At 35.1% G+C, this 16,665-nt stretch overlaps 1 protein-coding gene across 1 annotated transcript in view; it reads right to left on the minus strand.

Annotated features, from left to right (window-relative positions):
• Window positions 1–998: 998 nt before the first annotated feature.
• LOC106755706 (two-component response regulator-like APRR3) overlaps window positions 999–16,665 on the minus strand; it is a 36,830-nt gene continuing 21,163 nt past the window's right edge. The window contains 6 exon segments of the mRNA XM_022778454.1: window positions 999–1,391; window positions 1,482–1,555; window positions 1,967–2,737; window positions 8,035–8,062; window positions 8,151–8,601; window positions 8,685–8,865. Of these exon segments, the coding sequence (XP_022634175.1) occupies window positions 1,316–1,391; window positions 1,482–1,555; window positions 1,967–2,737; window positions 8,035–8,062; window positions 8,151–8,601; window positions 8,685–8,865 (1,581 nt within the window). The 3' untranslated portion in view covers window positions 999–1,315.

The following is a 16,665-nucleotide window of genomic DNA, read 5'->3' on the forward strand; positions in this document are numbered from 1 at the left end:
ACCCTAGATGTTTCACTCCGTACCAACAAACTCCAACTACTCACAGTTTAGGTATACAGACACAAGTTTAACCAATAAATGCACTTATTAAGAAAAAATATTGAACATGATTTTAATATATTCAATATGTAAAAAAATAGTTTTATTGAATCCATTAAATTTTAATCTTTTTGATTGAGAGCATTGTTTATTTTATATATCTTTATCAGGTATTTTGAAGAAAGTCGTTGGGTTATAATTTTTACTAAAACGAGGGGGCAATGTGAAGCAGACAGCTGAAACAATTATTGCTAACAACAGAACTATGATTACAATAATTGATTTATGATTCACAAGTTAGAACAGTGATATAATGACATATTTTTATGACATCTATCAACATTTTATAAAATAAAATAATTATAAAAATATAAATTTTTATATTTCTTTTAAGAAAGTAAAAAGTGAAAAAAATATATTAAATAAATATAAAAAATTTAAGTGAATCAAAAAAGTTAAAAAGACAGTTATTCGAGTTGAAAAAGATCGTTTAAAGTGGATGAATAAGATTGAAGTCCTAGTGAGGGAGAGGAGAATTGTTGAGAAAAAAGTGAGGTTATTTGACAACAATTCATATAAAAATAAAATAGTTATAAAAAAAAATAAAAGTTTGTACTTATAAAGAAAAAATGAAAATAAAAAATAATGAAAGATAACGTTATGTGAGTGTAAAAAAAAATTGGATGTGAAAATCCTAGCATATAGAACAGTGACATGAAGATAAGAGGCAGAGAAACTCTATTCTCTCTTCCTTTTCAGCCACGACAATGAATTTAGAAAAGAAAAAAAATTTTTAACAACACTTTTTTAATAATTTTTTGACAACACATACGTGACAGTTTGTGATTGATCTGTTTTAAATATTTTTTAAACATAAATTCAAATAGACCAATAAAATGATGACACGTGTCCCATTGTCAAGTGTTATCAAAATATCATTATCCTTCAGAAAAAGGAAGTAAAAGCTAACATGATAAATTTTATTCATCAGAGGTTAACCTATCCAAAGGTAACCACTTCCATGGGTCCATTTGGAGTTTTGAAGTTCATACAACCAATATCATCAGATCATAGAAAGTTGTCCTGAAGGTTCAAATTAAATATCTGTTCTTCAAAACAACAGAGGTAAAGGTAAACTACCTAATCACAGGTTCCCACTACACAAACTTCCGAGCTCCTTCCTAGGTGATTGTGTGAAGGACTAGTCTGACAGCAAGAAGCTGGAGGTCGCTACTGGAATATAATCAGTCAAATAATGGCCAGCATTTCGCTGGTGTCATTGAGGAATGTCGGTATTATCCCCAGGTACCAGGTTGTCACTTTGGTGATCTTTTTCTTCTTTGGCTTCAGACCAGAGAAAAATTTGGACACAGGTTAACCCAGTACTTCTATAATGCAACACAGATATATAAAGTGAATCCAAGTATGCAGCAACAACTTACACTGTTCGTCTAACAAATTGTCCCCTAATACGAGGTCGCTGTTCTGCTAATTTTTTCCTGCTATGATATCGAACCTGGAAAAGGAATGGAAATTCCAGAATATTCAAAGAAGTCAAATTCATGACGACAATATATAACATGTCGTGGTTATTGACGATGAGGATCAACTCATTGACGAAAACATGGACATACAAGTCTTACAAGGCAAGTACAAAGTACAATAAATCACATAATACTACTTGACTTGGGTAATTTGGGCAGTAAATATCTTACTTTTTAAATAAAGGGAAAATAATTTTGATAAAATTGCAGATATATAAAATACACAGAATGCAGAGAAGATCACCAGACCATTCATTTATAGAGATTATACGGATACGATGACAAGGGCATAACCACATCGCAATTCTCAAATTGACAAAATCCACATTTAATAAATATCTTCAGCGAACATATTATAACCACATAATTTAAAATAGAATTACCCTTTTCTCAAAGCATCTTTCTTTTCTCTTTTGACGAAACTTGGTTAAAGCAGCCTCTCTCAATGAAAGTCGTCCTTCATCTGCCCCATTCCCAATGTTTTTCCTATCAATGCCACCAATTCCAATGCTCCCAAGAGCCACATTGCCATTTTCCACATTTACTGTCCTCATTGTCATGGTTCCGTCCTGTCCATTGCTCCCATGTCCATTGCTCCCGTGATCACTCTCCCCAGCATTTCCATCTATTGTGTAGTTTGCAGCATTACTTTCTGCTGGCCCTCCAAACGCATTTGATGATACACATTGCTGAGCAGTGTTGGTTGGTCTTTTGAGTAAGAGATCATGATCTGATTGTAGATCTACAGCCGCTTTACGGGAAATGTGATTATAATGGTGAAGCTCATAATGAGTGTGCTCGGCTTTGAATTCATGTTCAGAGCTTCCCACTTGTCCTCTAACAATTTCCATATATTCTTCCCGGGCATAAGTTTTCTTCTGAGACGAAGAGATACTATTGTTCCGTAATGCTCGGAGTTCAGAGGAATTAAATGAGCCCAAACCTCCTACAGACTCTGGCATCTTGTCAAAATTACAAGGTTTGGTGCCAAGATATGTATTAATGGAGGCCATGTCATTGATGTTGTTGCTCCCATTAGATTGCTGGTTTGGAGGAGTGACATTTGAGTGAGATGGAAAATGTATTACCTCTGCATTAGGTGCAGCTGAGCCATTGGCCAGTGGAGAACAGCTTCCTACATTTCCTGTTTGAGCCTGATAAGAGGTAAAGAAAAACATAAGGCTTGCCCAAAGATTAAGCCTTTGCTTAGTTGAGGGAAGAGAAATGTGTGGAGAGAAATTCATGGAAAAGAAAAAAAATGGAAAGAGAGTGGACAAATAAAATTTTTACATATATACACGTTTGATTTGAAAAATGCAGAAAAGGAAAGATATTTTTTTACAATCAACCCGTTTACCTCAGATATTTTTTGTTTATATCTTTTCCATTTCAAATGATTTTTTAATCTATTTTATTTTCCACTTCAATTTACTTAATCCATTATTCTTTATAATATAACAAGCTCCAGCTGAACTGCTTGGGGTGGGTGCAAGCTGAAGCAGCTCTTAGAAAAAAAATAGGCAGTTGCTCCTGAAAAAAGTCACCGGTGGAAAGAAGTACTTGAGATTAAAAACAGAAAAATATAATTTTTGAGGGTACATGAATCCTTCTCATGTTCTACTATTTATATTGATAAAAAATTAATACACTAGAAAGATAGAAGGTCAAGAGACTGTCCTAGACTTAATGCCTTAGATAAAAACTATAACCCATATTCTCTGGCATATTTAGGTACGTTCAGTGAGTTTCTTTTTTCTTTTGAACTTTAATGCCCTAGATAAAAACTATAACCCATATTGGATACTGGATTCTGGGGCTACCAACCACATGACACCTTTACCTCAACATTTCTCTTCTTACACTCTTGCCCTAATAACAAGAAAATATTCACAGCTGATGTCTCTCTGATTACTACAATAAGCAAGATTGTCACACTCAAGAGTTTATATAAACTTACATGAATAACATTCTAATTCAAATTAGAGACCTCAAAATTAAATAACTTCAAATAAATAAGTTCACAAAAATATTGTAAAACATAATTGAAATGTCAAAGTCTCTATGTTTAATCCTCTAATAATGGCATCATCATCTTCATCCAACTCTTCACCTAATGAATGTTGTACATCCTCATAGTCCCTAAAAGTTATATTATCAAGATCAAGAACATCTAGAGTTTGATATGTTGTTCCTCCATCTAAGTGAACATTTTCACCATCATTTTCACCTTCAGTTTGCCCAATCTCTTGCCCAATCTCAACAACATCATTTGCCTCTTCAGTTATCCATTGAATTTGTCTACTTTTCAACTTCAAGTTATACATCACATAAACTAAATCATTCATCTTTTTCTGATGCATATGATTTATTCTCTTTGTATAAATATAAAATGAAATATAAATTTTTTAATAAAGATATAAACTTAATAAAGAAAATTATAAATTAAAAATAATTTAAATTACCATTTTATATGATCTCCGATTATGCTTCCATCCTAAAGAACTACAAATCAAGCTTAGAATTCGAATAACAAATCTCTTCAATTCTGGAGTTCCATCCCCGAACATCGCCCAACATTTTCCCACGATTTAATTCTTTCCTACATTCCTTTGCATCTTCCATTCCAAAAAGTCCTCTAACAAAATGAAATTCAACAATCTTCAAATTAATCTTTCCTCTTTCTACCATATCTGGTACCAATCTTCTCATGCACATATACAATCATTCTTTCACCTCTCCACCATCGTCACATCTAAAGTTAGGTTCATAGTAGAAATAGGGGTTCAGAAAATAGGCAACTGTATGCAAAGGCCTATAAAGTTGATTATCCCATTGAACATCAATTATTCTCCAAACCTCTTCATAAGTACATATAACTACCAAACCAATTATCCAATATTAGAAATACTTTCACACATAAATAATTAAACTTTGAATGACTATAAGTTTGAAATTTTACCTCTTGTTAATATTGTTAAAGTTGGATCTAATATTCTCTTTTGCACAATCCAACTCTTCACAAATGAAACTCATTGCGAGTTTTACATCTGAATCCACCAATCTCAAGACCACCATAAGAGGGGTAACAACTTTTAGGCATGTGGAGACATTCTTACAAACCCGACTGCCTAATACCACATGTTCTATTCTTTTCCCCTCTTGTGAAGTTTCAAAATTGCTTGTTTTCCATTCCTCTTGCTAAACATGGTCAACAATGTTACCTTCAATTCATGAAGACAAACAAGAGTTAAATAAGCCATGGCAAAATCTAGTCACACTTGGTCTTATAAAGTCTCTATCTTTAGTGAAATTTTTCAACAACGAAATCAACATTGATCTTCCATAAATTAAAGTGGAATCCTTCTTCCCTTCTTAATTGTCAATTCATGGACCATCAAATTCTTTTCAAAATCTTCAAAGATCAAATCAATTCAATGTGCTGCATATGGAATCCAATACAATTTTTTCCTTTTTTGCATCAATAACTCTCCAGCTGCCTTGAATTTGAAACATTAGCAGTGACAACTTGAACAACATTTTCTTCTCCAACAAACTCAACAGCGTCATCTAACATTTTGATTACTTTATCAATTGTTTTTGAAATGTTTGAGGTGTCAAGTGAATAAATAAAAACCGTCCCTTTAGGGCTATTCACCAAGAAGTTGTAAATAGAACGTCCTTTCTTATCCGTCCAACCATCAAACATAATGGTACAACCAGTTCTCTTCCACTCCTTATATTCCTCAAGGATTGTATTTGTTTTGTTCATAGTTTGTTTCAAGAGCTTCTCTCTAAAATCATGATAAGATGGTGCTTTGTAGCCAACTCCATACTTACTAATTATTTCACACATATTTGCAAATGTTGGATTTCTAGTTACATTGAAAGGAACCGAACGAGTGTAAAGAGTTCAGCCACTTGAGCATCAACTTCTTCTTTGTATCATTTTTTCATCATTTGATTTATAGTTGCTTGGACTATCCCCTAGCCAGTAGTAGCAACTTTTTGTTTATTAAAATTGAACACCCTATGTCCTCCTTCAACACTTTGACTTTCTTTAAGGTCTTCATCAACAACATTTAACTTTTTTCTCTTCAAAGAAGCATCCTTAGCTTCTAAAACTATTTTTATCAAAGAAGCAGCCTTAGCTTCTAAAACTATTTTTATCATAATTTCTTCCGAAATAATGAACACAAGGTTCATAATCCTCCCTTGTTCCAGCAAAATGATGTTTAAATCTAAAAATGCCTCAACTCACAATCTTTGAGCAATAGTTACATTTAACTTTTTCTTCCATTACCACTAATATCAAATCCATGTTTCCATCCAACATCAGACCGATTTCCCGAAACATTTTTGCTTCTACTTTTAGTGGATGAAGATGCACTTGGATTAGTATCCATTGAATTTGATGCATTTCCAAACATAGTGCTTTAAGCTTTTTCACTACAAAACATAAAAAGAAAAATTAGTGGCAAGGGCTTAGGCTTTACGGTTCAGAAACATTTACATTTTAAAAACAAAAACAATGGTAGAGGCTTAACTTAGGGGCTTTATTGTTCACAAAGAAATAACTTCACTCACCAGTGATGCAATGCTCGAAGGAGGCAAGACCAAGAGACGCGAGCCGACCGCGAAAGAACACGGCGACAAACTTAGAGGAGGCGAGGCATTGGTGGACAGGATGGTCATAGAGGGAGACACAAGGGCGCAAAAGACAATGGTGGAGTGTAGCACAACAAAACAAAGAAGAATCGTGGTGGAGGACAACAAAACATGCCCTAATAAGGTCATTAAACCCTAAACCCAAAACGACCTCGTTTTTCTTCATTCTTTCCACCTTTCAAGCTTCAAAATCACTACAAGCTTGCAATTCTACATGATCCTATTGATTTCACAGCTGATTCCATCGATTCTACTTGGAAAACGAGTTTGCTTCCAAGTTAACTTGGGAGGCAAGTCTAGAAACATAAACTCATTCGAGTTAATAAGTTAACTCGCAAGTTTAATAACCATGGCAGCAGGTCAAGGAGAAATTCAAACAATCCAATCCATAACCCTTAAAAATATCCTTCATACTCCTAAATTGTCTATCAGTTTGATTTCATAAAAACACTTATAAAAGACCTATCATGTAATGCTATTTTTTATGACAATGTTTGTATACTAAGGAACAAGTACTCAGGGAGGACGTTTGGACATGCTAGAGAATGGAATGACTTGGATTACTTGGACAATCTGAATCTGCCACCAGAACGGGAAAATAACAACTCTTTTTTCTCTGATTCAATAAAGACCAACAGGGAGAAGGTCTTCCTACATCACTGTTGCCCTGGACATCCTTCCTTTAGAGTCATAAAATAGTTATTCTCTCCCCTTTTTAACAAATTAGATGTGGAAAGTCTCCATTGTGAAGTGTGTGGAAAGCCCTATGGAGATTCTGTCCTCCTTTTATCCTAATGTGTCCACATCTAAGCACCTTGTTCCAAGAATATATGAGTGTGTATCTTTTGTCCATGTCCACGTGGCAATAGAAGTAAACTTGGTCTTAGAGCCTTAAAATGTATTTTCATAGGATACTCATCAACACAAAAGGGATATAAATGCTATTACCCTCCATCCCAAAAATTCTTTGTCCAAAGATGTCACTCTTTTTTAGCACAAAAGTTACTTCCACCACAATCATCTTCAGGGAGAGACTGCAAGAAAGGAAGATGATTTCCTTATGCTCCCTGACTTAAGTTTAAGACCAAAAATAAGCACTAAAAGTGTAACAACTGAGAAGGAACCCACTATATCCACTCATGATGGAGCTAGTGTAAGATTTGGGAAAAACAGGTTTATACAAGGAAGACAAAGGCTATTTCATAATCTGTCCATGTCCAACAATCCAACCCAACATTACATGAGGTAACTACCCCTGATCCTTCAATCTCCTCAAAAATGGATGAAACAATAGACCCAAGAAACAACAAATTTCGTGAGAATAGACTAAAACCTATGACTCTGATTCCATATCGAATATAATAAAACTAAATATGAGATTAATTTCTCGTGTCTAAAATACACATAGGGTAATATATTTATAATGAAAAATGATACAAGTATATATGACAACAAACATAAATATGGTAAATAGAAGATATTGTTAAAAAAAATATCAACAATATCAAACAATATCAAAAGTCTAATTTTTCCTAATTAAAATAAAACGCAATATATCTAACATCTCTTATCGTTTATTATAACTTTTGTGATGATTCACTCAATCCCTTTACCCCTGATTTGTTGGTTGAGAAGAAATTGAATATTCATTCAGAGATTATTCATACCGAGGAGTAGCCACTCAGACAAGTTGATGAGGTGAGTAGGATTTCGGATGGAAGTCAAATCATGCAACTCAAAAATCTTAATCTCAAAGCAAAAAAATAAAGTTGTCAAAGGACATCACCTGGTTAGCAGAAGAAGCAGTATTATATCTGCACAATGAAAATAAATGTTATGTATGTAATGGAAACAATATTTGCTTCCACTAGAACTTAATTATGCTGGAAAATTTTCTCTTACTTTGAGAATGCTGATTGGTCTGAATGTCTCAAAACATTGCATTCTTCACCCGTGACATTTTTAGGATCTCTTACTTCTCCCAGCCTTTTCAAAGTTAGTTCCAGGGATGGATGCTCTTTGGGGCAAGAGTTTTCTTTCGTTAGTGAGAAACCAGAGAACCCATTTGGAGTGTTCAAGTCTCTGCTTTCAGTCTGTGGACTGTTGCTATCAGTAACATCAATAACATTCATAGTATGATTTTCCTGTGTCCTGGTTTTACCACCATTGCATTCCATTTCTCCTTTTTCACAGGCATTATTACTCTGTCCTTTAACTATCTGCATATCATCATCATCAGACATTTTATTTGCCCCTTTACCCATTGGATGGCTAGACAGTCCCTCAAGTCGATGCTCTAGTTGCGTACTCAAAGATATTCCCACAGCCAAGTCCTTGCCCATTGCAACATCATCTGGAAAGAAAATAAGTGGTTTATTCGGGGATATATCCAAATCCATATAGTCAAGTCTAAAAATAGATACTATCAAGCCATACCAAGATGATCAATAAGTTCAAGGCACTCCTTTTCTGTTGCATGCACCCATCTACTACTAACTTTTTCAGTCTTCGTTTGCATCACTCGGGCACAAGTGCTATCAGGGGGATCAACCAATTGTTTACGTGGTGAAAGTGGATGAGGACTGCCAACTTGAGCCAGACATTTAGTCCACGAACTCTACAAAAAACGGGAGCTTTATGTAAGGGGCCAATCAGGCAGAGAAGTGCACAATTAAGTGAACAAGTGGTTAACAATCTGTTAACAAAAAGAATCAATGAGAATGGAGAAAAAGCATAGAAATGAAGTGACAAGACAACCAGAACAGAAAAGAGCACAGAAAAGATCACAAAAAAATAAAACTAATACAGAAAGCGACTGTTCTTTGTCCCAAGCCCTAGTTAGGCGTAACAACAAAAGGAAGCAATACATATTATCGTATTATACATAAAATGTAACATAAACAAAAGTGACGCATGTTTTCCAGTTCAACCAAAAGCAGCAAAGATTTTTCATAAACTACACCTGCCATAAAATTTGGGCCTCCTTGTTTTAACCAACACCTTTATTACAAACCGATCAAAAATTGGTTCAAAGTAGCACACATCAAATGGTCACAAGAGTCGAAATGGTTGTTTTGTAGGAAATTAGATAATTAGATAGTTTCTAATGTTCCAATGCAAAATATGTTATAATTAGAGGAAATATCTTCTTAATTAAAGAAGATATTACAATCTTCCTAATTAGAAAAAATAGATGTGTAAACTTCTAGATTATTTTGTTTCCCTAATTTCCTATTTTAAATCATTAGATTATTACAAATAGAGGAATTGAGAATGTAATTTATATGATTTTTCAGAATAATAAAATCATTCTTATTTTCAACTTGGTGTCAAAGCTTCCAATCTTGGTGGCTTCGTTTCCGCTGCATCAGTAGCCACCCGCCACCGCCAACTAAGGTTGTTGATAGGCCAGAAAGGTACGTCCAACTCCCACGAACACAACACCAGAAGTCGTTCCGCGAAAGAAGCCTCCACGCACCGCCACCGTCCCCAACAAGTGTAGCCCACACGCCTAGGTCCGGCAAGACCCACTTGCTGCTGCCGTCATAGACGGGGTCTACTCAAAGATGGGTAAACTCCATGGAAAAAATATTGTTCTCGAGTGCATGGGAAACAACAAAGGGTCTACTCAAAGATGGGTAAATCATACTAACTCAGAACAAGAAGCCACCAATCAATCTAGTCCTTCATCACCACCGGATCTTGATATAAAAGCTTATAAAAGGAACTCGAGCGCTTGAAAATAATGGTTGAATCAATGAGTAAGCCCTCTGGATCATGTACTCTGTCCATAAAAGGTATGATTTGTCTCAATATTGTTGTCGTGTGTCTCAAGGTATTTGGATCCTTGATTCGGGAGCAATTGATCATGACACCTTTCAGTGTGTCCTTCGACTCATGATAAAAGAAATAAAGAACAACTTATTACAGTTGCAAATGGTTAGGGTATACCTATATGTGGCTCTGGAAATATAATTTTGGACTCATCTATTGTATTGAAGGATGTTTTACATGTTCCTCAATTAGCTAATAGTCCAATCTCTACGCAAAAACTAACAGATTTAAATTGTTCCGTAACATTTTTCCCAACTTATTGTGTTTTTCAGGACCTTGCCACGAGGAAGACGATTTTAACTGCTAAGGAACAAAGTGATTTGTATCTTTTGGAGTCTGAAGACCAAAGCAACACAAAAAACATGAGTCAACAAGCTACATCTGAGACATGGGCAAATTTCCAAATATAGTTACATCATCAAAGGCTTGGGCATCCCTTATTTAATCTCATCAAGTCCTTATTTTCCCATTTGTTTACCAAGGAATCTGTTGAGTCTTTTAATTGTGATATTTGTCAGTTGTCAAAACACTGTCATGCATCTCATCGTATTAGTAATAAAACGAGTACTTCTCCATTTGATTTAATTCACTTTGATTTTGGGGTCTGTCATAGAATCTACTTCCGGAGCCAAATGGTTTGCTACCTTTATTGACGATTGTAGTTGTGTCACATGGACATACCTTATGAAAAATAAATCAGAAGTTTTTCAAATTTTTGTTAATTTTTCTCATCTTGTCCAAAATCAATTTGGAAAAAATATCAAAAGAATCAGGTCTGATAATGGTACTGAATATGTGAATCATAAATTTCTTAGATTTTTGTCTCATAATGGTAATTTTCAAGAATTAATATGGTATAAGAGTTATGGTTAAAACCTATCCTAGCGATATTTGCTGTTTGATGGGCATGTTGTTCTATCCGTTATCAGGCCGTTATCAGACCACCCATTAATATCTAGTCTTACATTTGAGATGTATATACCTCGGCATAAGGGGATGTGTTGGAAGTCCTATATTGACTAAAGATAAAGCCAATTTATAATATATAAGTGGGTGCAAACCTCACCTTACAAACCGGTTTTGTAGGATTGAGTTAGACTTAAAGTTCACTTCTTAACAATATATATCTAGACATTTTTTTTAACCTGACCTAGTATAGAAAATTAGGAAGAGTGGCGTGGGGCCTAGAGTTCTGCAATAATTCATGTCTATTGTCAGAATCCCTTGAAATATACTGGAGATATTTCCTTGTTCAAATTTATTTACATTCCACAAATTAAGTGATTTAATTACATTTCAAAATTAGGAGCATAGGCTCCCTTTATATTTTATATTTTATTTTGTTGGATAATTATAGGGATAGGTTGTGTCTATAGAAAGATAGGCCCACCCTTTCGGATTTTCATATTTATTAATGCATAACCCTATGCGCTCTACACAAATTAGGGATTCAGCCTACGTGTCTTTCTCTTTTATTTCCTCATGGTATCTAGAACTAGGTTTAGTCCTTGCCTCCATGGTGAATCGATGCTAAATTGCTTTTGGAATTTTCTTTTTGGTCTTTGTCTTCGCCATCCCAGTGCTATTGTCAGAATCCCTTGAAATATACTGGAGATATTTCCTTGTTCAAATTTATTTACATTCCACAAATTAAGTGATTTAATTACATTTCAAAATTAGGAGCATAGGCTCCCTTTATTTTTATATTTTATTTTGTTGGATAATTATAGGGATAGGTTGTGTCTACACAAATTAGGGATTCAGCCTACGTGTCTTTCTCTTTTATTTCCTCATGGTATCTAGAACTAGGTTTAGTCCTTGCCTCCATGGTGAATCGATGCTAAATTGCTTTTGGAATTTTCTTTTTGGTCTTTGTCTTCGCCATCCCAGTGCTACCACCACCCAATCTAGTCTCCAAGCCATGCTCTCCTCATCACCATCTACGTTGCTTACATTGCCATGGTCATCGCTGCCACAATTTGGACAGGCGACACAACGATTTTGCTTGCCTTAACTAGGCAACCATGACACCACAAAAATAATGGCAATCAGAGTTCCAATGCCTTGCCCCAGCCCTCACTAGTACAGCAGCCCTCACTGGCACCCCTGCTTCCCACCATGCATGGCGATGTATCAAACCTCTTTCCAAAATATTGTTGAATTTTCCCCCCTTTTTTAGGGTTGTTTCTCTCTCCTGGCAATCATTTTCTCTCTACAATTATCTATGGCCTCCTTTGCCACTCTTATGTTTGATCGGTCCATATATACAAATTATATTTGTTAAAAAATAGACTTTAAATCTAACTCAATCTCACAAAATAAGCTTTTAAAGTAATATTTACACTCACTTATATAATGTAAATTGATCTTGTCTCTAGTCGATGTGAGATATTAATGTGCATCCTTCATATGGAACTAATTATGATACTTGGGCATCAAACATCATACTTTGGCTTAAGAGTCCGGATTATGTTGATCATATGAATAAAAATGTGGCCACAATTGCTGACAATGGATTTTCCAGATGGATTTTCCAGATGGTAATGGGATGAGCTCCCAAGTTTTACCATTCTAACAAGAATTTCATTAAGCATGTCCTAGCACCAACTAGGATGGGCTAAGGCATCCCCGACAAATTTTGAGATTGAAGAGTAAAGATAAACGAAAGACAAGTATGAAAAGATGGGCATAATCTATGATAACTCAAAGCAGTGTAATTAGGAGAAGGATTATGGGTAGAATGTAGACCTTTACAGAGTGAAATTGGAAGTTCAAACTCAGTTGTCGAAACTGAAGGGGAAGGAGGATTGGACATTGGAAGAAGTGAGTCGTCTGGTGGATGATGAGAATGTTATGTCGACTATACACCTGAAGGATTGGTCAAGATGGAGAATCTGGAGGTGGACTAGACACGGAGAAGGAGACATAAAGTAAAGAGAAGACTCGTTGAATGTGACATAAGCTAAAATCGAATAATGATTAAGAGAAGAACAAAAACATTTATATCCATTCCCATCTAGTGAAGCCCTAAAAGACACATGTATATCCAGAAACTTTAAGAAATAATGGATGAAGAGGTTCATGAGAAATAGAATAAAACAAGAGATTTTGTTATCTAAACCCAAACATGACATGCGATTAATAAGATAATATCCCATTAGAATAAAACCACCCAAAAAATATTTAAGAACCTTACCATGAATTAAAATTGTGAGAGTGGTTTCAACAAGAAGTCTATGTTTGCGCTCATGCACCTCATTTTCTTTAAATGTACAAGGCCATGAAGTTTGATGAAAAATGTTATGAGAAGCCATAAAATTTTGAAAAAAAAAATGCAGAAATACTCACAGGCATTACAATTCGCAAAGTGTGAATCGATATACCAAATTGATTTTTAATTTCATTGTAAAATGTTTAAATTTAGAAAACAACTCAGAATGATTCTTCATCAAAGACAACCAAGTACTTCTTCAATAATCATGAATAAAAGTAACAAAATACTGAAAGCCAAAATTAGACTGAACAAGACTTGATCCTCAAATATCATAATGAACTAAAGCAAAATAGGACGAAATACGTTGTGAGACACTTTTAGAGAAAGAAGGATGACTGTGCTTTCCTAATTGACATGATTCACCAAGGAAACTTAATAACCTAGGCAATTTTGGAATAAGTTGTTGCATCTTGGCAAGGCTAGGATAAGCTAGATGAACATGAACAAGAGAGGGAGAATCCATTACTGAATCATCGTGTACAAATGTCTAGAGATGATAAAGACCATGAGGCTCATATCTAGTGCTAATTATCCAACCCATATTCTAGTCTCACAAACAAACAAAATCTTGGTAAACAAGATAACACAATCAAATGAACATATGAGACAACTAAGGGATAATAAGTTAAAAGGAGAATGAATTTTATTATTATCACTTGTATCTATTACATTCTTCTTACCTCTATTTGAAAGAATCAAATCTTCTAAATATCGGAAATAAGGAAATAATGTACCGAAAAATAAACTAAAAGATCCTTATGATATTTTCTCTAATTAGGAAGATTTTCCTCTACTTACAACACTCCCCCTCAATCATTCCCAACTTGTCTACAACATCTAGAAATCTACCCGAAGGGAGCCCTTTTGTAAAAATATTTGCTATCTGAGAACATGAGTTGTAATCACAAAGCTTCTATCTAGATTATCTTTGATGAAATGTTTGTCAATCTCAATGTGTTGGGTCTTGTCATATTGTACTGGATTATGGACAATGCTCATAGCAGATTTATTGTCCCAACATAGTTGTAAAGGGTTGTCCACCTTGACTTTAAGGTAAACCAAAATGGTTTTCATACAGATTCCTTCACACATTTCTTGAGCAAGAGCTTGGAATTCAACTTTTGTACTAGAACGAGATGCTCTATCTTGCTTTTTGCTCCTCCACATTATCATACTATCTCCAAGAAACACATAAGACCCAGAAGTAGATTTTCTATTAGTAATAGAACCAACATAGTCAACATCAGTATATATTTACATAGTCAATGTGTCTTCCCTTTTGCATTATAGCTCTTTTTCGGGACTTAACTTCAAGTATTGGAGAATTTTGTCAATTACTTGTATGTGTCTCTCTCTTGGACCATGCATAAATTGGCTCACTACACTAACTACATAAGCAATGTTTGCTTTTGTTTTTGATAGATAAATCAATTTTCCTACCAATCTTTGATATCGGGCCTTCTCTATAAGAGCACTTTCTTCACTTCCAATTCTGTGATTTTGTTTAATAGGAACGGTTGAGGTTCTACATCCCAACTTTCCTGTTTCTTTGAGGAGATCAAGTACAAATTTCCTCTGGGAGGTGAAAATTCCATTCTTGGAATAAGCGACCTCTATACCAAGAAAATATTTGAGTTTTCCTAGGTCTTTCATTTCAAATTGGGCTGTCAATTTTTCTTTTAACGCAATTTTTTCTATTTCATCATGTTCTGTAATAATCATATCTTCCACATAGACAAGCAATAGAGTGAGTTTACAACTAGAAGAGTGCTTTATGAATAGAGTATGATCTCCTTCGCTTTGTCTGTACCCCAAGGAAACCAGTGCATTTGTAAATCTTCTAAACCATGCTCTAGGGGACTGCTTAAGACCATACAATGCTTTCTTTAGAAGGCATACCTTATTTCTATTATTTTTCACTTCAAAACCTAGGGAATCTCCATGTACACTTCCTCTTCTAGATTTCTGTGAAGAAAGACATTCTTCATATCCAATTAGTGTAAGTCCCAATCAAAATAAACAATCAAAGCAAGAACAACTCGAACTGTATTCATCTTTGCTAATGGGGCAAACGTCTCCCCATAGTCAATTCCATAAGTTTGGGTATAGCCTTTTGCCACCAATCTAGGTTTATATCTTTCTATCATCCTATATGCCTTATGTTTTACTATGAATATCCATCTACACCCTATTGCCTTCGTGTCTCTTGGCTTATCAACAACAATCTCCCAAGTTGAATTTCTTTCTAATGAATTCATCTTTTCTTTCATGACTTGATTCCAATGTTCAAGTTTCATGGCCTCCTGGATTGAGATAGGAATTTTTGTGGCATCAATGGCTGCAATAAAGCTTTTGTGGTAATGGAAGGCAAATAACCCAAAGAAGAAAGAGAATACAAAAAAGATTGATTACAAGAAATTTAATATGTGGCTCCTAAGTCCAGCAGAACCCAAGGACCAAGAGAATTAGAACGAGTGAGGTCAACAAAAGATGTACCAGCATGTGCAACAGAAGAAGTGGAACCAGAGGTCTAACAATCATCATACCATATAAAAACACAGACTAATTAAACCTATTTAACGATTCAATAGAAGCCCAAAGAGATGAATTGAATAGGGTCCTAAATAATGTGAAAAAGAGGTTTGATTACGACTATTCCTAATCCTAAAAGAATAGACACAGAGATTTGCTCGAATGGACCCTTCTCATAATGAGGTATTTGCTCTCATTGTTGTTGGAAGTCCCGTCTTTTAAGTTAAGTGAAATCCCAAAAATGGGAGAAATTCGTTAAAGATAACAGTCTGCTATGAAGGCTCAAACGAAATAACAACTGTAGAAGAGCACATAGGTAGTTGTTGAGGATGAAAATAATTGTCGATAGAGCAAAAAAAACCTTAAAATAGTGGAACAATTTCAAGGACACTCAATTACGACGAAAGTTGTAGATCTGGGAAGATGGCACCAAGGCAAGTCTAGTGGTGATGATCGCCATTAGAGAGATCGTCGAACACTACGCCAAGTGTGGCAGGAATTGGCAATGGAGGGGCGGAATGAATGGTTAAATGATGCATAGAGGCGCATCAAAGCTATAATCTTCATGATTCTTGTGGTGTAGACATTGCCTACCCGGGGTGAGCAGAATCGTTTCATCAGTGCAAACCCTGAAGCTGGTGAGAGTGGTGGTGCTAGTGATGGTGGCGACGCCAGTGATGGTGACAATGGTTGCAGCAGGGAGGGAGACTAGACTGGGCAATGGGAGAAACGATGGTTAAAAAAAAACTAAACAATGCCGAAAAACGAAAACAATTG

This window comes from Vigna radiata, chromosome 2 (assembly GCF_000741045.1).
Source record: "Vigna radiata var. radiata cultivar VC1973A chromosome 2, Vradiata_ver6, whole genome shotgun sequence".
NCBI classification, from domain to species: domain Eukaryota; kingdom Viridiplantae; phylum Streptophyta; class Magnoliopsida; order Fabales; family Fabaceae; genus Vigna; species Vigna radiata.